Raw genomic sequence first — 22,565 nt, 5'->3', positions numbered from 1 at the left:
TCCACACTGTGCCAACAGGCGTTTAATGTCTGTTTGGAGCACTCTGGAAAACACCACACTGACATAAACGGGGAGAGATGGGCCAACTGGTTTCTCAGAGCCTACTGCCTCTGTTCTCTCCATTTCCCTTGGTGAGTTTTTTTTTACTGTTCAGGAGATGTCATTAGTTTTGGTAGGGTCTGAATGGCTGCTGAGCTCCAGTAGCTTCTGGGAAAATATACAGGCTCTGTACAGAAATATTTTTTTTGAGAAGTTCCCATGATTCACAATCCTTATGACTAGCAAGTTTCTCCTTTTTGAAACACACTTAAACAAGCCTCCAAGGGCACACGACAAAAAAAAAAAAGAGGTGCTCAGAAGTCACACTCACACCCCCCATAAAACCACCTCTTCAGCAGCAGCCCCTCTGCCAGCAAACGGACCTGGAGCTGAGAACTGCATGGAATACCAGTGCCAGGAAGGCTCCGAAAAACCCTCCCTGCAGAAGCCAAGCCTGCACAACCGATTTAAGTGAAGTGAAAGTCTGTAAGTGCCTGTTAATTTGATGGTTTTTATGCCTAAACGTGGTCCTAGGAGGAGAACTTCCAAGAAGCAATAGGAATATATTCCTAAATGCATTGCACAGCGCAGAGAAGTCTTTTGCAACAGAAATAGAGGAATGACTCATTTCCTCTGTAGCGGCTGCTCCAGCGTTTCACTTGCACAGGCAGTGGAGCAGCTCCCTGTGCCATGCCAGGAGGAACTGGGAAACTCAAGAGCAGCTTCCAGCACACGTAAACCAAAGTGAATTTCAGAAGGACTTGTCTTTAAAACCAGTGATCCCCCATTGTCCTCTGGCAGAGCACAGGAGACAGATTCACAAACTGTGCCCCAACACTCCCTCCCTTGATGGGAGTTTTGTCTTTCAGCATTTTAATTTTGCACAGGATTAAACCTTGAAAGAGTGAGCCAGGAGTTGCCCTCTCCATTGCCCTCCCCTGAAGCAGGACTACTAAGCACAGGGATTTGTCAGTGAATTCAGCTCCATGTTTCTCTTCTCCTCTACTTGAAACTGGAAAGGAGTGGACTGAAATCACAGGGGAGAAGTGAGCTATCAGTTGGGCTTTGCTGCAGTTCTTCCTCTGTTCCTACAGCTATCAGGTTTCTGTCAGCACAGTGAGACTTTTCAAAGCAACCCTTCCACTTTCTCCACTATGAATCTGCCATAAGGGTAATTTTTCTTCTTTAATTTGATAGCTAGTAACCTTCACAGCATGATATCCATCAAGCCTGTCTCCTTGATTCCTTACATCCCCCTTTCATTCCCCTGCCTAGATTACTGTATGGGCTCTGCAGAAGGGATAAAAGCCAACAGAGGATCACAAGTATGATGAAAACACTAGCAACCCCTTATTACATCCAGCCCAGCTCAGAGAGCTGAGTATTCTTTATGCAGCTTTGGTCTCAGTTTTTTTTTGGGGAGGGGTGTGGGGGAAACTCCCAGGGGTCTCAAGAAAAGCAGCCTGTAACTGGAGTAGACAGAAATTTTCCAAGTCTCTGAATCAGCACCGCTGTCCTTTAAAAGGAAAAAAATAAGGCTTCTTTAACACAGACTGGAACATGGTGACATTTGATGTATGCGTTTGTAACAACCTTTAAGCATTTTGCATAGAAATTGTTACTTGAATCCACAGGCTGTTTACAGCCACAGAACACACAGTACCTATAGCTCTCTTGCTGATGAGCATTACAGTGCTTTGAATCTCTTACAAAGCAGTTACAAACATGCCAATTCTTGGTTAGCTATTTAAAATAGGACACTGCAGGCACAGGCACCAGAGCAGAAGTAGTCTCTTAACTAGGCATCCCAAATGGTTAAGAAACTCGGGCAGATCTCTCCGTGGTCAGCTCTCCATATCCTGCTTATTTTAGAGTTGGGAGCTACTCTAACCCCTCAAGTAAGCACAGCACTGCTCCAAAGCATCAGCAAGTACTGAAGGCAAATCCTTGTGCTCTAAGGGGTGCTAGTCCTTGCCCCTACATTGACCACCAGCTTCCTAGTGCTGTTGCCCCAACGAAAGCAGGGCTGGCTGCTCTTCTGCTGGCAACTCAGATGTGTGTCACTCACCTCAGGGAAGACTCACCAGGCACACATTTAAAGAGGTGACACAGGAAACAAACCAGCCTGGAACAGCAAATTTCTCATGTCTGAACTCTTTTGGAGCCTTATGAAAATGGGATGCACAAATAAGAGTCCCTTCCCTTCCAGGCAGCTTTAACTTGCATTAGCAGTATTTAATCAGCAATTCACTACTGACCTTGGCTGCATTACAAGGGATGTATTTGCACAGGGATGGAAAGATTTTAAACAATTTATCCAAAGAGTTGGATGCAAACAGGCTTTTCTTTAAACATCAAGCATGCAAGTCCTTAGGCCAGTTAATTTTTTGTTAACAGATTTATCATGAAAGGAAAGGCCCGTGTTTCCTTCAATGATTTTCTGCTGAATAGAAACTCAGGCTTCAAACAGAGAAATACTTCAGAGCGAGGAATGAATGGAGACCAGAGGATGGTTATTGCTTTTAAAGGAAGCCATTAATAAGAGATAATGTTATTAGAGGTAATGTTCTAAATACATTTCCACCACGCTGACTTGGGTGTCTGAGTGTTGACACTAAAGGAAGGACATTTTTCCAGTCTCTGCCAGCGGGAAGTGCTGGGCTGCCTCAGCACTGTGCCAGCACCTGCTGCCCCTCTCACAGAAGCTACTCCCTGGGAGGCAAAGGCAGGTACACAAAGACCTGGCGATAGTTATTTTCAGCCTGCTTTGACTCGATTAAAAAGCTCAGGGTCTTGCTGTTATTTCATTCTTTAATAGGGAACAGCAGCACAAGCTCTAAGTGTACAGTTCTAGCATCTTACCAAAGACTAACAAAGGGCAGGTAACTTGCTGGCCCATCACCAAAACTCCTGCTGGCTCCAGAAGGACTTTTCTCATATTTAATAAAGCATGACCTACACAGCTTGGAACAGAGATGTGTCTGTACGTGCCACGCTGAAGAGATCATATAGATACTGTGAAACCAAGTCCTAGCTTTTTATTAAGCACCAGAAAAAGCATATTTGCAGCAACCTAAAAGTGGAGCCAGGGAAACAAGGACTGAATCCTCCTTAACCTCTGAGCAGGACAACCCCAAACCCCAACGTGCTGCATTTCACAAGTCAGCAACACCACAGATGGTGCCAGCCGTGCTCTCCTCTCTTCTGGCTCTCCTCCCACGTCCCTCTGCACAACTCCCAAGGTGTGGACTTCCTGCTATCCCATGGTTTTGCCACTTTAGTAGTCTCCTCCCAAAGAGCACACAAACCTGCCAATCATAGTTCTGTGGCTGCAGGTATCTTTTACTGAAAAAAAGATAACAAGGAATTTAAATCTTGAGGCATAGGTGCTTTAACACAGCTGTTTATTACTATAGTGAAATATTCAAACAAAACCACCAACTTTTTATGGAAACAATAAAAGTGCAAATGTATTTTGGCATTAAATAGGAAATGAATTTATAAATGTTTCATTAAAATGGGCTGACACTTTGAGCCTATAAACACTTTAAAATAAACCAAAACAATAGCAGCTGAACACTTCAGTTTAATCTTTGGTCTTATGATTAACCAGCAAAAAATAGTTGTACCAAGAATGTCCATTACAAACAGACACTTAAAATTTACATTACTCTGCAGAGATTCAAAATCAAGAGGAATGTTTGCAAGATATTTGGTCAGATAAAATATAATAATGCCTTTGAGAAATACAAAGCATTTTTCAATACAAAATGAAATCACATATATGAATTTTGGTACTGTAACTAAACTTGTTCTCTTTCAGGTGTGACTCCTCTTCCCAATAAATGTTCAATAAAATCAACTTCATTTGCACAGTCTTTGCAAAATTAGATTGCAGGTAAGAGAACCAAGAACCCACATTAGGGGTAAATAACGTGCTCTTTCTTCTGTGTTTGTGTTTCAGTTTACACACACAGAGGGAACCACACCGAATCTATGGTACATTATAACAGCTACAACCTTAACAAACAGGTATTCATAACCTCGTTCTGTGTGCAGTATCCATGGGCTGGGAGAGGAGGAAGAAGGCAAAAGGCTCACAGGATTACTCCTATGGGTCAAGTTCTCTTTACACCTCCTTGCAGATAAGGCCGTCTGACAGCTCCAGCACCCTGCAGGTACCAGTGCTGTCAATCTGCTGTGGAGTAAGATGAATACTGGAACAGAACCCAGCTTTTATCAGCTCCTTTTGTCAATCGTATTCATGAATGCGCGCTTTATAGCAGACAAGAAAAATACATTTAATATCTCAATTGTACAACTGAGATGCAAGTTAATCCAATCTAAGAGATTTTCTCAGACCTCTCACCACCTGCACACGCATTGCCTTATGGCAGGATGCCCTCTCTCTTCAAGGAAGCTCACCCAAGCCTAAGGTGAAAGCAAACATATGCATTTTTCTCCCATCACCACCCATCACAAACTCAAAAATGGCTTTCTGAGCAAAAACTCACACTGAAGATCTGCCTGCATGGCTAATAAACTGAGGGTTTGCCTCACTTTTCACCCTGATTCAACTGCCTTGGAAATACTGTCAAAAGCAAACCCCACTTAAATCTCTTTTCCCTACACTCCAAATCTGCTTGCTTTCAATAGCTCTCCTCCAATTTTACCCCATATCCTTTGGCTTGTTTGCAGCATGTCTTCACTGAGAGTTTACCATCATCCTCACTCACCCCTCAGCCCAACTTTCATTTTCTAAACTATTTACATTCTCCACCATCTCTGTCATGCATTTTCCAATGCAAATTTTTTTTCCTGGCCTTACTACATTTTAGTGAGAAAGTCCTTCCCAAATCTATTTCAGATTTTCCTGTATTGTGGCAATACCACAAAAATGTGCATCTACCTTTTCAGAGAGAGACAGGGATGCAGTGATGTAAACTGACAGACAGCTGACTGAAGTGGTCATGATGCCAGAATTAACAGCCAAAGGGTTTTTATGTCATGAGTTCAGGCAGCCACAATAACCTGGACTGGCCGTCTGGTTCTTCTTTGGGCAAAAGATTCAATGGCTTTGATTGCAGAACTGCATCTTATTTTAAATACCAACTAACACAAGTCTGGAAAAATAGAACATATCATGGTCTGCTACCAAAAAAAAACCCGGAAATACCAAGGTAGCTGACTTAGTCTTAAATACCATGTGCAAAGAACATTTGATCAATACTACCTATAAATACACTATCTGTATTTGTAGAGGGAAGCACAGTGCTTCAAATACAAAAATAACCCAGCTTGCGGGTGTGACCTAAGGCTATAATTACCTGAAAATAAGACTGCAAGAGCAGTTAAAAAAATAGACAGAAGTAGGCAAACACATGCCTAGGGAGTGTTTCCATTTAGAAAAATAGATTTTTATAAAGCTTCATAGATTCTGAAAATGTTTGTTTTGTGCTCTGATGTACAGAACTGTGAACAAGTCTTACTGGTACATCAGGGAGAGCAGGAGCAGATTAGTAACTTCAAGTTATCCTAAAGCTTCCCAGAAGTTACACTTGGTCCTTCATAATTCACTTCAGAGTGCTTACCTAGGACACAGTAATGAGTAATAAGGCACACACTCCTAGACACCAGCAATTCAGCAACACATTTTGGCCCTTAATACATCAAATACTTGAGCAGGTGACCAAATAAAGCAAGGATTTGAAATTCTGACTTTGCTGACACCCTGGCACATCAGGTTCCCATACAGCAGGTACCTGCACTGGGAGCCAAGGATATTTGCAAAGCTGGCTGCATTACAGCTCAACAGGTTATTCCAGAACTGGGACATAACCAGGCAAGAAGTAGAAACATCTGCCTGATGTTTATACTTAAAGGACACCAGAATCCGTAGCCTAAGACTGCCATTGTACCACGAATTAGTACTAAATAATTTTGAAGTACCCTGAAATATTTTGCTTCCTCCTCCCCATAATAAAATAACGATTTGCTATGGCATAGCACTAAAAAATCCCATCAGGTTATTTGGTTCAAACACTGACACAATCAGACAACTGGTTAGGCAGTCATCCAAAAATCCCACCAAACTCCTACCAGGGAGCAGGAGGGTGCAGCAGTCAGCTTTGGCACTGAGATTTGGACTGCTTTCAGATTTGTTCCAAAAAATAATACAGAATTTCTTAGTTTTGTTGTTGGTCCTTGAGGTAAAGTAAATTCTAAGAAAATAATACTTGAATACAGGAACAAACAATAAAACTCAACTAGAACCCACAAATGAACCTCAGAGTATTTCTTTCAAAGGTTTTCCTTAGGATGATTCGAATACCACTCCTTTAAGAAAATATTAATGCCTCCTCCATAGCAATATTTAGTGCAGCCAATTACCCTAAAAATAAGGCCTTTGTGAAAATAAAGTGCTATTTGTTTCCTTTTATCTCTATTTTAATCCTTTGTTACAACCTTCACTTGAACACAGCAATGTGCAACTAGATTCTTCATACTGTTATCAGGGAGGCTTCATTTCTTCCCTCAATTTTACACTAACGTGTTATATCTCTGTTCAGCACGATGTGCTCTATTACACAGGAAATTTAAAGCATGGCATTGAGCATTTCTAGCTGTGATCCACACCCATGCTCCAGTGCTCATCGCATTTTAAGAGCGTCTTGGTATGCTGAAGGGGGGTTGTTTGCACTTCCAGGATTTTTAAATCCCCAATGGATTTTCTGTCATAAAAGGCAAATCTCAAAAAAAATGGTCAATTTTGCCACTAAGACAAAAAGTTAAAGTGGCTTTCTAAAAATATCAGTTTGAGCCTGTTAGTTTGCAAACAAGTCAACTGAACACAAGACTTCTCCACTAAGGCACTTCCCCAGAAATTTCACAATTTTCCCACGTACAACCAATGAGACTGAACAACAAGAATCACAATTTCAGTCTTGGTCTCTGGATTCCAAGTTTTCTCAGGTCAGGGACAAATCCACAGGACCACATTTAATCAGGTCCCACCTTCCTCAGGCTCTTGAAGGACCAGTGGGCTGCGATTGTGCGTTGTCCTGGAAGGGTCCACGGGTAACACCGGCTCACTCTGCCAGCGGCTCCTGCTTGGCCTCAGTGATGTGCCGGCAAGGGGTGGGCACTGGCCGCAAGTACCGGGGATTGCTGTACATCCTGATGATGTGTGGGGCCTGGATCCAGGTGCTGATCAGCTGGAAGGCCACAAGGTCCAGCGTGGGCCCATCGAAGGCAGCCAGCAAGTTCACAGGGGTGGCTTCCTTGAGGAACCGGGGCAGCGCCACAGCCTCGGGGATGCTGGTGTTGCCCAGGAAGAAATCCATCAGCACCTGCTTGCGCAGGCAGTCCCGGAGGTACAGCACCAGGTCCTCCAGCCGCTCCACCAGGAACCGCTCATCCCAGGCCTCCAAGGGCCCCTGCAGCAGCACAGAGAAGAGGGCCGTCTTCAGGACGTAGGAGGAGAGCACTCGGCTCCACTGGGAGCAGAAGGGCTCCTCCAGGCCCTGCCCGCGGAGGTCCCGCAGGCCCTTGAGGATCTGCAGGCACTTGAGGTGGCAGGAGGAGGCCGGGGCCTGTTCCTTCAGCCAGCCCAGCAGACGCTGCTCCTGCCGCGAGGCGTTGAGGCCCCAGAGAGCCTCGGGGGCCGGGGGGCCCGGGGGGCTCTGGGGCGGCAGGGCTGTGAGGTAGAGGGCGTCGCCGAGAGGGATGGCCGGGATGAGGCGCACGGCCATGGAGATGTGGCAGCAGACGTAGTCGGAGCAGGGCAGGATGTGCAGCGTGGGTGGGTGCCCGGGGCAGGCCGAGAGGCTGATGCGGCAGCGCTCCTGCAGCCGGTACCGCACGGCGCCCAGGCAGCGCTGCAGGTGGCCCTGGAACCAGCGCAGCACCAGCCCCGAGGAGAGGTGGCTGCGGCCCTGCAGCTCCACGCAGAAGCCCTCGGCGAAGGGCCGGCAGCGCCGTGACCAGCCGTCCCTCGCCCGCAGGCCGCACACGAAGGCGCCGCGCGGCCCCAGCCCGGGGGCGCAGCGCGGCTGCGGCTCCAGGTGCGGCGGCAGCCGCAGGGGCACCAGGATGTCGAAGCAGTCGGGGGTGCGCACCTTGTGCTGCTCGTAGGCGCTGCCGATGCGCACGAAGTCCCCGCGCAGGCTGAGGGCGAGCGGGCCGGGCTGCAGCCCCTGCGCCTTGGCGGCGCGGACCAGCTCGGCCACCACCCGCCCGACGTGCGCCTTGCTGTGCCCCAGCACGTGCGGGGACACCCGCAGCTGCCGCTCGTGGAACCGCTCCAGGGCCCCGCGCCGCGCCCCCGCCGCCCACCGCGCCCCGCCGCGCCGGGGGCCGCCGCCCGCCGCGCCGCAGCACCGGGCGAGCAGGCAGCCCAGGAGCAGCAGCGCCGAGCCCTTCAGCAGCGGCACCCCGGACCCCGCCGCCTCCTCCGTCCCCGCCGCGTCCCCCGCGCCCTCGCCGGCCGCGCCGCCGCGCAGCGCCTGGTAGAGGCAGAGGAGCGCGGTGCAGAGCGCGGTGAGCAGCGGCCAGAAGCCCCGCACGCTGAGGGGGGAGGCGGGCAGGGCGCGGCGGGGGCTCGGGCCGCGGGGGGAGCCGCCGCCCGGCCCCGCAGGCGGGGAGCGCCCGCCCCCGCCGGCCCCCTCCTCCTCCGCCGCCCCGGCCGCCCCCAGCGCGGGCCGCGCCGCTGCTGCCCCCGGCCCCGCCGCGCCCCTGCCTGCCCCGGCCGCCGCGCCGCTGCCGGGCTTCCTCTTCCGACGGACGCGGCCCCGCGTCAGCCGCCGGCTGAGCTCAGAGGAAATGCCGCGGGCGGCGGCCCGAGGGCCGGGGGCGTTGTCCGACGGGGGCCGGCCCGGGGCGGGGAGCGGCGGGGGCCGCCCGCGAGGTCGCCGCTTCCCGCCTTCTCGCCGCCGCGCCGGGGGAGCCGCTCTGGGCCCGCCGAGCCCCGGTTGCCCCGAAAGTGGAGCGAGAGCCGCTCCGGGAGCACCGCGTGCCCCCCTCACCGCCACACGGCGCTGCGGGGTGTCCTGGTGTGGAACTGGGTGTTTCTGTACCCCCGCACCGGGTCACGGCGGGTGGCGGGGAGCGCTGCTGCCCGCGCTGCGGTGCCGTGTCACGGGCTCCACGTTGCACGTTTTTCCTCAAATAAAAAGTGTTACATGCCTGTCCCGCTGCAGGGGAGGCTCTCCGGTTCCCAATTCTGCTTGAGGGATTCGGTGCAAAAGGGACAGCAAAGCCATCAGTGCCAGCGCACCAGGGTGTGGATGGGCTGCTGCCTTACTAACAGTTGCTTGCAGTCAGAAACATTCAAAAGCCCTGAGTTTTTTACCTTGTGCCCAAATATTCAGATATTAACAAACTAAAAGGGAAGAAATAGCCCTGGGATATATCTGCACAGATACTCGAGATCATTTTAAAACACGTATTTTTCTGGAAGTATGTAAAAAGTCTCAAATGTTGATAGGGACAGGATCATCATCCTCAACTTCTGCTTGGTTAATAAACATTTACTGAGTTTTGAAGCTATTTGCTGAAGTTTAAGAACCATCTGTGTAAGCATTCTGTGGTTTAATTTCAGGTGGTCATGTTCTTACTGCATTACTGAAACTTGCTGCATCTGCACACTGGCAATAAGTGGCCCTACGAAGGTGAAGAAGCAGTGCTTGAACACAAGAGACTGAACCCACTAAGCTGAAAATGCTGTAACAAAGGACCAGTCAGAGAATCGAGAGAAAGTCTGTACAAATGTTTGGTTGTGCAATTTGTCTTTATATGACACAAAATATGACTTCAAGTACATAAAAATCATACTTCACCAAAAGTAGCTTGTGTTTTACAGCCAAGATGCTGCATGCGAAGTCAAACTGGGTAATCAAGGTCAAGCAACCCAAATTAATTCACAGGCAACAAAACTAGGGTGAGAGTCAAGAGTACACTTGAGAAATACAAAGAGATGTCCTAACCACTCCAACTCTGACTCTTGGACTTACAACCAGGAGTTTGAGGATTTTTTTAAATTAAAAATAAAGCAGATATAAAGGTAAGAAACTGTAGGCAATTTTATAACATCTCAGCCAGTACAGTATTCCATGCCCCACAACCAAAAGCATGTTTTCTGACAGCTGCAGGCAGCTGAGTCCACAGCCTCACTACTCAGAAATGTCATTCCTCAACAGTCATATCTTAGGGGAAAAAAAAAAACCAGGAAGTGAAAAGCGTCTTTCTTCCCCACTCCTTGTTTTATGTTTTCCTATATTTCTTCACAAAGCCAAATAAGGGAACACAAACATTCATTGTGCTGCTTATTGCCTGTGACCCCTCACTTCACTTTGTTCTGCACCCCCAAACCCCCAAACTGTTTAAAAAAACCACAGCTGTGCTGGTATTAAACCAATCCTTCGAGATGTTTCAACTGAAAATACTGTTGAACTCTGAACCCTTGGCCCATGCATTCAATTTTTACTAGCCTGTGCTTTTTTACACCCTCAAGCCCAGCATATTCCACATGCCTTCAGGCCTTGCTACAGGCACACTGATTTTTGAAGACAGCCTGCACTCTCTTTTCACGCAGGGTTGATTTGATTAGCTGCACGGCCACGCTCAGGAGACAGACAGCTACACATGCAGGAGCTGGCACAGCCCTTTGTGCCTGCCCACGGGGTGACCTAGAGCTGAGCAGCACAGCAGTTATCCCTGTGGGACCTGTGTACAGGGGAATGCTGCAGCTTCCCAGCCAGCTGTGGGCCCCATGGGTGGGAGGAAATGCAGATGTCACCCCAGGCAGTGGGACAGGCCCCAGGGCCAGCTGGCCAAAAGTGTGTGACCAGTCACACCAGGCCCGCCAGTGCAAACACCAGCTCAGCACAGGTTCCTACGTGCCCAGATGCTGCTGAGGCAGGCTCTCTTAGGCTGCAGAGTGATGGGTTGTACACAAATAACCACGACCTTAAAATCAACCAGAATGAATCCACAACACTGATTTTTACTACTGCTGTTTAAATTACCAGTGGGTCCTTTCCCACCTCCTCAGCCAGATGCAAGATGAGAGCTGTAGAACCTGAGGCTGATAAAAGGTGGCCAACAGCCTATTTTCTGAGGCTTGGCTGCTTCATGTCTCCCTGAGCACAGGGTGGGTCTCTGGTCAAAATGCTCAGTACATCAGAGGTGGGAGACATCACAGAGGTGCTCAGCTTTATGAAGTTTTTAATAGCAATTGGGTACTCAAGAAAAATAATAGGTTGTACACTAATAACCCTGACCTCAAAATTGTGACCAGAGAGAATTCATAACATCAATTTTTACTACTATTGTTTAAATCACCCATTGTTTAAATCCATGTTATCTAAACACTCGCTTCAGAATGTCCCATATCCAGGATATCCTGTTCACTAAATAAGGAATAATGTTATTCTCAAACAAGCCTGAGCTAAAAATAGATATCCCAGTATATATGATCTGCATGATAGCTCTGGGACAGATTTGCAGAGGCAAAAGGAATCATTGGGTTAGAGCATCCATTAAAGTTTCCCCACAGCTGGCAGTATTTCATCAGTCACATCTGTGTGACTGATCTGTTCATGCTACAGTATGCCAGACACTGTCAGATGTAGGCAGAACAGTCTGCATCATCCAAGTAGGTAGAAGAAAGTGGCAGAAAGACATCTGACATGGACAGGTGATGACATTTGTCTGGTGTTTCCACAATCTACCTGAGACACAAGCCTTAGACTTTCTCCCAGCTATCCCAGGTTGGTATCTGCCCTGGTGAACCAAAGCTGCACGTGGTCTATTGCAGGTGCAGGAGGAAATATGTGGGGATCCCTTCCAGCACCAGTGATGTACAGCTGCTCTTCTACAGCAAGCGGGTTATACCTCCAACTTCTTATAGTGCTCTATTAAATGGACTATAGCAGAAAAGTAGAATAATTGATTACAAAAAAATACAAGATCTGTCACTCAACTTCATGCTTCAGTCATTACTCTTTTGTTATTTCCTCTGAAAGCAAAGTTGCCAGCACATCTCTCCCCCAGCCCACTGGGTGGTCCTGCCAGGGAGATGCCATGATCATAATAAACATTCTTCGCCTGCCATTCGTCTGACTGCCACGCCAGGTTTTATGGGATACTATTAACTACTGACTGCCACGCCAGGTTTTATGGGATACTATTAACTACCATGCAAACCAACAGCATCAGGCAGACATGAATCCATCTTTTATTGTGGACTAATGAATCTCTGCCAGTCACAGCAGCAGGGGATGGGAGAACAGGCAAGGGTGTTCTTGCTACCACTAACAGATGAGGAGACTCAGCAATCCAGGACTGAGGAGAGCCAAACTTCCAAAGCACGTGCATGGACATGGAGTAGTTTTGGGGGTAGGGGTGTTAGTGCACATTCCCTCTTAAAACATTTTCTATTTAATAAGTGGGATGTTCTTGCCACCTCTGCCAGTCTGTTTGCTCACTAGCTATTAGCAGGGTGTAGCACTTCTTAATCTGAGAGCCTGCAAGCAGCCCAGGCTGCTACAAATCACATAGAGCCCAATACAGGATTTCCTTGCTGTAGAAGGATGGCTTCCTGAGTAACTGATACAACAACCTCTTGCCCAAGCTTGTCCTTATCACAAACAGAAATACCCTGGCTCTGTGCTGGTGATCAGTACCAGCATCAGCTGGTTCATTTCCAGCTTGTCCCATATCATTTGAAAAGCCTCAAGGACTACTTTTCTGCATAAAAACTTGTATGAGCAGGGCATTTATACTTACCTATTACTCCAGCATTCAGGAAGCCATGTCTATATGTTTCCAGCTAAGCAATGAAACAAGAAAAAAATGCACCAGCCTATGTACATCAGTGTCAGTTGGGATGCTGAGTTCTGTCTGACAAGCTGTGACCATGGCAGACTGCCATCCCATGTCCTCCAGAAAGCTGAAGTGGCTCATGTTGTGAAGAAATCCAACTACAGCATCAGAGAAAGGAAACATCTTTCAGCAAGAAGAATGCAAGTATACAACCATCACATGGAAAGGGGATCAGCAGTAACTGTGAATGTTTTTTACATTGAAAATGGAAACATGACAACTCTCCAGGTCAAGACCATAAGTCTTGCAAAGGCACTTTAAGTTCAGTATTTGATGTGATCCACATTTGAATGACAACAGTCATGCTGAGGTATAGCTTCCAGTGCTGTATCTAAACACTCCAGCTAACAAGCCCTGGTAGCTCTCCTAGGGCAGCAGAGGAGGTGATCACACTGTGCTGGTGACAAGGCCCCAGTGTGTCACCTTCCCCATGCAGGAGCCTGCTCAACCCTTCCCTTCCCCCACCACCCCCAGGGCTCAGCAGAACTTGTGGGTCTGAGAACCCCCAACACGGAATCCCCAGGCTTAAAAAGCATCAGATAGAGCCAAACCTTGCACATGCTTGTGCTAAACCAATTTAATAAAAAACAGTTTAATACCAATCTAATTAAATGTAAATTTAATCACTGACTGAAATAGTTTAGCTTAATTAATGGTAAGTAACTTAAATTTGTATTTGCACTATAACTTGCTAAACTAATAAAAAGTGATCACATAGCTGAGCCCTAATGTGCTGATTAAAGGAGAGTAATTTACATGAGGATTGTAACAGTTTCCTTATACCAGTTTGGGGTTGTTTTGCCATTTCTGTTTTTCATAAGAGAGTTAGAGACATCGGGCTTGTCCCACAGCTCCCTGCTGGTTTCAGCAGTGCTGTGGCAGTGTCACTGATGGTTTCTAAAGAGCAGCAGAATGGCAGCAGCTGCCCCCCTCCCCTCCAGTGACTCTCATTACTGGGTCCCAGCCGTGAGCCTGCCTGGCCTCCCTGCCTTTCAGCTTTGGACTTCTGTACCCCTAAGCTTGCCATGAAATTAGAGAAGGGGTTTTGTGCCTGACAAACAACCTGCAGCAGTGAGCTGCAAAGAGGAAGCTGAGGCACAAAGCATCAAAAGAATCAAAGGTAAGTGCACAACAGGGAACGAGCTCTGTTATCAGCTTACAGCCTCACATAATGAGATGATCCCGGCTCAGCTGACACTCCTCCTGATGAGCCTGGGCTGGATCACCCACCCAGGGAAAAGGAGGGAAAATACAGTGTAGGAGGAAACCTGAGTGAGGGAGGATCTGTCCAGGGAAACCAGCTTATCAGCACTTGGCAATTACAGTGGGAAAAGCTGATGCTCTGGCTCACAGCACCTGGTCTGCCACGCTGGAGGGTAGTGGTAGCTCTAGGAAGCCTTGTCCTAGACCCTTACTGCATCCTGTCAAGGACAGAGAAGGAAAAAGCTAATGGCTTAAAAGGAAAGTGGCCTGTGGAGAAGGAAAAGCAATCTAAAACTGATCAAAGGACCCAAGCTAGCAGAGTTTCTCACCCTTGCATTCCCAGAGGGACAGTAGCAGAGGTCCTTGGGCTCAGGGAGGTTTCAAGGTTTCACCTCACACCCACACATGGAGCCTGGCAGCAATCCCCAGCTGGGAGCATCTCCATCACGAAGGGTCATCCCAGCAACGTCAGCCCACGCAGGGCAGTGTCCTCTGCACTGCTCTGGCCCACCTGATTTGGGTGCAAAGATGCTGGGGGGTGCTGCAGGCACTGCTCATCACTGGTGTAAAAGAAAACCTTGCAGCACAGTGCCTGGTATAGGAGATGTCTGCACCTGCAGTTGTTTAAATCATGCCTAAAAATCAGTCATGTAATCTTCCTGCTTCAAAGGAAATTCGTTACCTGCTGGGCTGCCCTGTGAGGCATTGAGCATCACAGTGGTGGAGCCTGAAATCCCACCAGGATGGCTAATCTTGATCTCTTCCCAGCATCCCTCAACACCAATTTCTCAGGCTGTACCCTTTTAACTAAGATAAAACTTTCCACAGATCAATGCAAAGCAACACAATTACTTCATTAGCAAGAGAGCAAGTGCAGCATATTCCCATCTTTGTTCAAGGCCATTCAGATGAGCTCATTAAATGACAGCTATTTTTACATCTGGTGTCATAGGTTTCCTTATTACCATAGTGCCAACCACTTGATCAGAGGTGGGAACATCTTTCATATTCTACCTAATTCAATTTAAATCTATTTTTTCAAATTACAATACAGAAGGCATCACATTTGCTCGCTGGAACTGTAAAATACGTGTTGCCCTCATCTCACATAGGTACAAACACAAAGCAAACTCACTGAAACAACAGGAATGGCACAGGCTTCCCTAAGGGAAACTGGGGTGAAGCCCAAACTGCCTTTACAACAAGCTAGTTCACAGCTGCATGTTATTTCTTACTTTACTTTCAGAACATGTTGTCTCCTGTTCCATCTCTAAAGTGGTATCTGCAAATGGGGAAGAGAACAACGAATGTAAAAGGTTCACTTTTCCCTATCAGCATTGGTGGGAACAGATACATCCACGACCAGGCTGAAGTCCTACTAGTGCAAGGGAGTGGATCCCTTGCAGGGGGCTTCTACAAACTGGGCTCACCTTGCAATGCCCAGAACCAGCCCCTTCCTTAGCAGGATCTTTATGTCTGGGTCCTCTCTGAATGGAAAAGAATATGCTCATAACTAAAGGAGGACATAAATCTTAGAGAAAGTATGGAGCAGTACAAGACACGTACAGTGTTAAAGTGAAACTTGTACCCATTGCAGCACCCCCTTTAGGGACTGGGGATGTGGTACCACAGAGCAGAGATGTCCCAGCCACCCCCACAATAATTTGCTGATCCTGTGGAAGCAGAGGGAAGGGATAACCATGGTGAGCAAAGAATGAAGAGCATGAGTTGAAAAATAAAGAACTGTTACCCACCCAAAACCAAGCTTCTGCTCAGATTGCAGTTCTTTAAACGACACAGCTTTGTCCTCATATTAATGTGCTATTCCCCTCCCTCTCTCTGCTCTGCCTCCTGCCACAGTGTGACAGATGACAGAGGCTTGGGGAGAGCTGCCTCAGGCTGCATGAATTTCAAGCTCTCTCCGAAAGCACTTTGATACTGGAGGTTACACACTTGAAATTTCCATGCCTTGTTCTCCTCGCTTTTCTGGGATCTGATCTGAGGGGAGCTTTAACAGCTCATCTCTGTGGGAAGATTTTTAGACATTTAAGAAGCATGAAATACTAAGGGTTGCATCTGAATTCACTAAGAGATTTCAGTTCACACAATTTCAGCACCAGTCTTTGGCTCTGGAATAAATAATAAACCCTCTTTCTAGATCAATTTTTTTGTCAGGTTTATGATTATAAGGATAAAAAACATATTTTAAATATCACTCTTAAATATATTAGAGAACAGTGAATTATTCATATTGATTGAATGCTTCATTGGTTTTATTTCCCTCATTTTAATGAACCATTCACTTTTGGACATTTATCCATTTATCTTACTTGAACTTGTTCACCAAATACTTTGTGTAAGCAATTTTGAACCAGTGGCTTTCTTGACACCATTTGCCTCCAGTACCCTCTGTCATTTCTGGTTTGTGCTGTGTATACAGCTTCTCATGCCCTACAGCACTGATTTAGCTCCACAAACAGATGGCTATCACAAAGAACAGGTATCTCCCAAACAGTCAGCCAACAAGTCCATTTACAACAAGTCCATTTACGGTGATCAAAGAAAGAGGGGGGAGTAGAAACACAGGTAACTTAAGTTTTAGTGCCCATCTTCATCCATCAGCAGAGGGCAAGCCATGCAGGTCAAAAACCACCTGAAGATAGTAGACAGTATGGGGAAGCTCAAAGGCAGACAAGTTGTCCTCTCCTGGCCTCCAGTCATGCTGCAGGTCACTGGGACACCATGAAACCCAAACCACCTCCCCTCTACTTCAGGGAACCCCAGCTCATGTGCTCAGCAGTGTGAACATGCCCTTTGTCACCAGCTCACCAAGAAGGGCTGGAAGACTTCAAGTCTAGGATAGACATAAATATACCTGTGTGCTCTCTGCATCCTGGCACAGCCAGTGGAGAGCACCCAGAAGACCTGAAGATGTGGCCAGTACAAGGGTCTCGGCAGCTCTCCTAAATGTAAATGGCTCCAACTACAGCCCTGTTCCAGCCACCACCTGTGCCCCTGTCACCTACCCAGGCACAGTCAACTCCACCCCCAAATGCAGCTCAGAGCTGGTGATCACAACAGGGCTGTAGCAGCTCTTATCTCTGGGAACAGTCTCTGAGTAAAAGGCACATGCCCACTCCTTGGGTCAACAGATCTATATAGTATAAATAAAGAAGCACACACTGATGTGTATTTGCATAGATACTTTCACTGACCCATCGATAATCAAAATTGATTGTCACAGCAATACTTGCACTTGTAATTTGTTACCTTTGGAGACGAGTTTGTGTCTGCCTGTAGTGCCCTGAATCAGAGAACTGCCAGGTAAGGGGCACAGCTGGACTTGCCAATGACCAAATGATTCAAATCAGCAACACCTTATAAAATTACTTTAGATGCCAAGGAAAGCAAAACCCACAGAAAAATCAGAACCAACTTAAGTCTAACAAAGCAAAGAAAAATGAAACACCTAAAATCCATTTCAGAAGTTGCTTGATTTAAGGCAAATACAGATGGGTAATGGCTATGACTTCTGAAACTTCATAGCATGCAAGTCTAAACACAGGGGCAAGAAGTCGGGGCATGGGTGCAGCTCCAGAGACCGCACGGACTTTGATCCACTTGGGATTCTTTCTCCCTAACAACAAACAAACAAAAAAGAAAGCACAAAAAACCAGCTACTGAATCAAGTCCATGCTGGTGTGTTGTAGCAACTTCAGATCACTGACTGTTTGTATGAGAAGCAGATTAATATCTTGGTATGTGGGAGAACTCAGGAATGAGTAAGTGTTGCCTAAGATGAAGAGGGTGAACACTGAGTAAGAGCAGAGTGTGAAACAATAATTGCCAGATACAGGAAAATTTATCACTGGTTTTAAAATGTGGATAAATATTCTCTAGGAAATCTTCTCTAAACTTCTCTTGGTTTTATGCTGTTTTCATAACACATGCAGGTCACGTAATTTTTTCTGTTGGTTGCTCTTTGCTGTGACTTATAAGATGTCATAAGTGAAATGTTTGGGATTAGGTTTTGGGGGGTTTTTTTAGTAAATCAAAAGACAAGTGTTTTAGAGTTCTGATTATTCCTAACTTACTACAGGTCAGCCTGGAACAAGTACTCAGTATTAGAAGACAGATGGAGGGTGTATCACAACACATCACCTAAAAGCAAAGGCTGTAGCAGTACCATATGTATTTGGGCAAATGTAGGGAAAAAAGAAGGAAAAAATATAACCATGCATTTTCTTGTTAATAGGAAAGTCACTGAAAACAAGACACAGGGCTTTCACCACTGGTACTGGTGAGTTATTTCTGTTTGAATACCAAAGCTATAGAGAATGATGAGTCAGTAGGAAAGAAATAATGAACTATTAGGTCACTCCTCAGGGCACTTCAAAGCAGTAGCTTCGTGTAAACATTTTTATCCCAGAAGTTTGCAACACCATATCCAAGCAATACATCAGGTGGGTCCAGGTGGCTGCTTCAGCAGTTATGAATTGCCAGCGATGCAAGCTGAAAACCAGGCCATACTTCTCCTGCCTTATCCATGCAAAAATCCCATATGGAGCAACAATCCATGGGAAAGCTTCAAGAATACCCATACCAGCTTACCAGGATAAATCCTCTTACTGGTCACCAGCCTGAAACATCCAGTGAGCATTAGGATTCATATCCCATCTGCTGGAGAGGACCATATGTTCCAGCTTATGCTGAACTAGTGCTCTGTGCTGCAAGACTCTGCATTTATGACAAATGATAAGCAAACACAGCCAGAGTCTGAATATAAACACGTGTATCTGTCATCTTCCTTTGCAAGACTCTTCTCCCAAGAAGAGAAAACTGATTTCTCATGTGTTATCCCTCTCAACATATGCCCCATGTCTTACAAGACTCTCACATTTTGTGTAAACAATAGCACTTGTGTCACTTAAAATTGAGATATAATTATTTCTCATTAGCAAGTATTGCTGTAATATTTGGGTGGGAGGAATTGAAAAGCAGACAGCTGTTAATTTAAAAAAAACCAAACAAACACATTTCAACCACTTTCAAAGTCTTCTTTCAACCACCTTCAAAATCTTCAAGTAAACAGCATTTTTCCTGCCAAAGTCAGAACAATGAGAGCTGACAAGATGAGATGTGGAAGACAGCTCCTCACCCATCACTAGCAGATAGCTTTCCAGGCCAGGGCTGGAATCAAGCCATTAAGCCACCCTTGCAGAATAATCTCACCAGTGATTTTAAGTCCTGCTTCTGTTCTTTTGCTGAACAAAAAACCCACTTGAAAGCACATTTTCACATACCAGGAGTGCTGTATGGTTAGTACAGTAATACAGACAGAAGGAAGATTCAGCTCCTCTCAAACTGTATTTCCAGTGTATTTCGGCCACAGATTTGATAAGTGACCACAGGCAAGTCACTAAAGCCTCCAACAAGTTTAACATGGAGCATCCAATTATCCCCATTGCTGTTGGGCTGAGAGTTAAGCAGAAACTTTTATCTGTAGTAGACTTGGCCTTCTCTTAAGCCAGCCCTAAAGCAAAGTCCCTTTCTCATGGGAATGCTTCAGGCTAGCAGAGGAGAGACTCACTCCTGAGAGTGGGACTCTGCTTCACCTGCCTTGGGATCCACAGCCATTGGCATGGGGAACTTAGGACAACACATCCAGAGAGCAAAGGCTCCTCTGTGTTTTGTCATTTGGGCATCAGTCCTGGGAAGCAACGTGTGCGTGTTCCCCTTCCTCAGGAGCTGGGTGCCACCTCTGAAGCAGGTCTCTGCCCCATAGGAGGGAGGAAACAATCTATCATCAGCAAGGTGGGACGGTTTTAAATTAGACATAGGCTACTGTTTAAAGAAGAAGCTTACTTTAATCCAGAGATAGCAACAAAGATCAACAGGACTGAGTCATCTGCCTTGACACTGCATGTCTGTCTGCTCCTATAAGCAAATGCTTTTCACTCCACTTAATGTTTTATGCATTTGCATACACAGTTAGAAGCCTCTGATTATATAGCTGCCCTCAAACCCCAAGCTTGGGAGAAACTCTTGACAGCCTGCTAAAAAAAGGCTGGCAGAACTTGCCTTCAAAATGCACTGCAAAAAACCTCAAATCCCCCTCACCCACTGCTGCCCCTGCTCTGACCCAAGCAGCCCAGTACACTGGGAAGGTAAGATCTGAGGGATCTAAGAGTTGTCTAAAACTACTCAAAAACTATTTACCAAGGTAGTGGAGGCAAACTCTTCTCCGTGGTGTCATATGACATAACAAGCAGCAGCAGCAACAGTCTTGCAAGCTTCAGGATAGATACCAGGAAAAAAGCATCACTGGTAGGGTAATGCAGGACCAGAACAGGCTGCCCATAGAGGCTGTGGAATTTCTGTCCTTGGAGGTTTTCATCACCTGGCTAGAAATAGTCATGGCTGACCCCCTTTAGTGCTGGCCACAGTCCTGCCTCCAGCAGGAAGTTGGACAAGATGACCTCTAGAGTTCCTTTCCACATAACACTGTGTGATTCCTGGGCTTCCATCAGAACATCATGTACTTCCAGCTAAGAACAGGCAGTGCCATGGCCAGAGTTAGTGAAACAAAGACATTCAGCACCAAACCCCGACTTTCTAAATATCAGCATGGGGGTATTATTCTGCATCTTAACATGATGAAACACTGCTGTTGCCATAAGCTGTATTGCTGGACACAGAGGTACCACCTCTGCTCTGCTCAGCTTTGGGTTCTGCTCTGCAAAACTGTAACACAATGTGGTACTTCTCAAAAACACCCAAAGGACAACTGCCATTGTCCTAAATCCATTCAGATTTTTCAACTCAGACATCCTGGGAAAACTGAAGTAACAAATAGAAAAATGGTATCTTTAAAGAATCTCCTCCCTTACCACATACATTCCTCCTTTAAACTGGCCAATATTTTTACCTTATTCCTTTAAGCTTCCCAGGCTAAAAAAGTATGTGCAGAATTCAATGCAAGTGACATGCCACAACTTCGAAGCTAGTGACGAAAAATTACTAGCACACCATTTGAAATTATGTCTTCCCTAAAGCCAAGAAACAAGGCACACACAAGTGAAGACCCTGTCAATCTTCCCCACCCCCTGTTTTGAAAACGCAGCATTTCACAGCCCTTCTGTCTGATCCAGGCTCCTTTTCCTCTGTCAACATGACCAGAGTTCATTGAGAATCACTATGATAACAGACTTGTATAAGCTATATACTTTGGCCTGTGCCTGCCATTAACCCCTGCTGGGATGACTAAGTTATTAGTTAGCTTAGTTCTGCCTCAAAATAACATCAAAAAAGTAACTACAGCCTTGCAGCAGCTGTATAACCACTCTGTACAGTACTGAGCATCTCTAGTCGTTTCGCAACCTTCTACTATTTTTTTCAGTCTTTTAAAAGCCAAAATAGGTTTTTAAACAAAGTCTCTTTTTCCTGAGAAAAATGAAAACCAACTCCATTTTCTGTGTAAAACAACAACAAAAAAAAAGAGTAAACTACCAGTGAACAGGGAAATGCATAGCCATTGGAAGTGGCAGAGGAACAGCCCACGCACATTACAATAGATGGGCAGAAATCTGCTGCTCCAGTAAAGAAGGACCAAATCCTGCTCTGGAGTATAAAGCAAAGTTATTCTCCCAATTCACATTTTATGCTCACAGCTAGAAACAGTGTTACTGTCTGACATCCTAATCAAATGTGCAGGATGTGTTCAGCTGCTGAGGACAAAGAACTCGCTATGAGCACTTTCAGAGTTGCAGCAGATATGACCAAACACACTGATCTCACACAGCGACCTCCCTTTGACCAAAAGAAATACATTAAACATGAGATTTGTCTCTTAAATGTTACCCCAAGTGAGCAGTGTGTGATGGTCTCGGAGGCCTCCCACGCCTTGGACAATCACATGAGCACTTCTGTTGGAAGCCAGTCCCACCACTGCTGAACACCACCGCAGACATCTTTGGAAAACCTCTGTGACCACAGCCTTGGAGAACACCAGGCTTCAGCTGAGAACCACCTCTCTAGGAAAGCCCCACAGATCTTGTGTCCAGCTTTCAATCCTGATGCAATGACTAAAAGACCAGGAACTGTCTGGTTCTGTTTCAAGTTTCTGTCACAGGACCATTGTATTTACGGGTGTGCAAATTGTGGCTTTGAGTCAAAATACACTCTGCCCTTCCCTCCCCCCCCCAGCTCTAATAATGGACTTACAAAAGATGCTGTCCCATGCTGCCCCTGCTATTAAAGACTTTACAATGGACTATTCATCAAGCAATCCTTTTTCCTTCTTTTCCTCAATTATTAAAGCTGATGACTTACACAACTGCACTGCACAGGCTTCCAATACCACTTTTTACCCCTCTGGCCACTTAAAATTAGCCATTCTTTTGTGCCAATTCCTCTCTCCTCCAAATTATCTAGGAATTTTC

At 46.3% G+C, this 22,565-nt stretch overlaps 1 protein-coding gene across 1 annotated transcript; it reads right to left on the bottom strand.

The window, feature by feature from the left end:
• Positions 1 to 3,426: 3,426 nt before the first annotated feature.
• On the bottom strand, positions 3,427 to 9,299 carry ITPRIPL2 (inositol 1,4,5-trisphosphate receptor interacting protein like 2). The gene is made up of 2 exons (XM_017813322.1): positions 9,219 to 9,299; positions 3,427 to 9,086 (listed from the first exon to the last, which is right to left on the bottom strand). Exons 1-2 carry the CDS (start codon positions 9,297 to 9,299, stop codon positions 7,128 to 7,130), a joined length of 2,040 nt encoding a protein of 679 aa, XP_017668811.1. The 3' UTR covers positions 3,427 to 7,127.
• Between the last annotated feature and the right edge of the window lie 13,266 nt (positions 9,300 to 22,565).

This window comes from Lepidothrix coronata, unplaced genomic scaffold, assembly GCF_001604755.1.
Source record: "Lepidothrix coronata isolate B3197 unplaced genomic scaffold, Lepidothrix_coronata-1.0 Scaffold41, whole genome shotgun sequence".
NCBI lineage: Eukaryota > Metazoa > Chordata > Aves > Passeriformes > Pipridae > Lepidothrix > Lepidothrix coronata.
The sequence above is the reverse complement of the archived record's forward strand: the minus strand, read 5'-3'. Positions and strand labels throughout refer to the sequence as shown.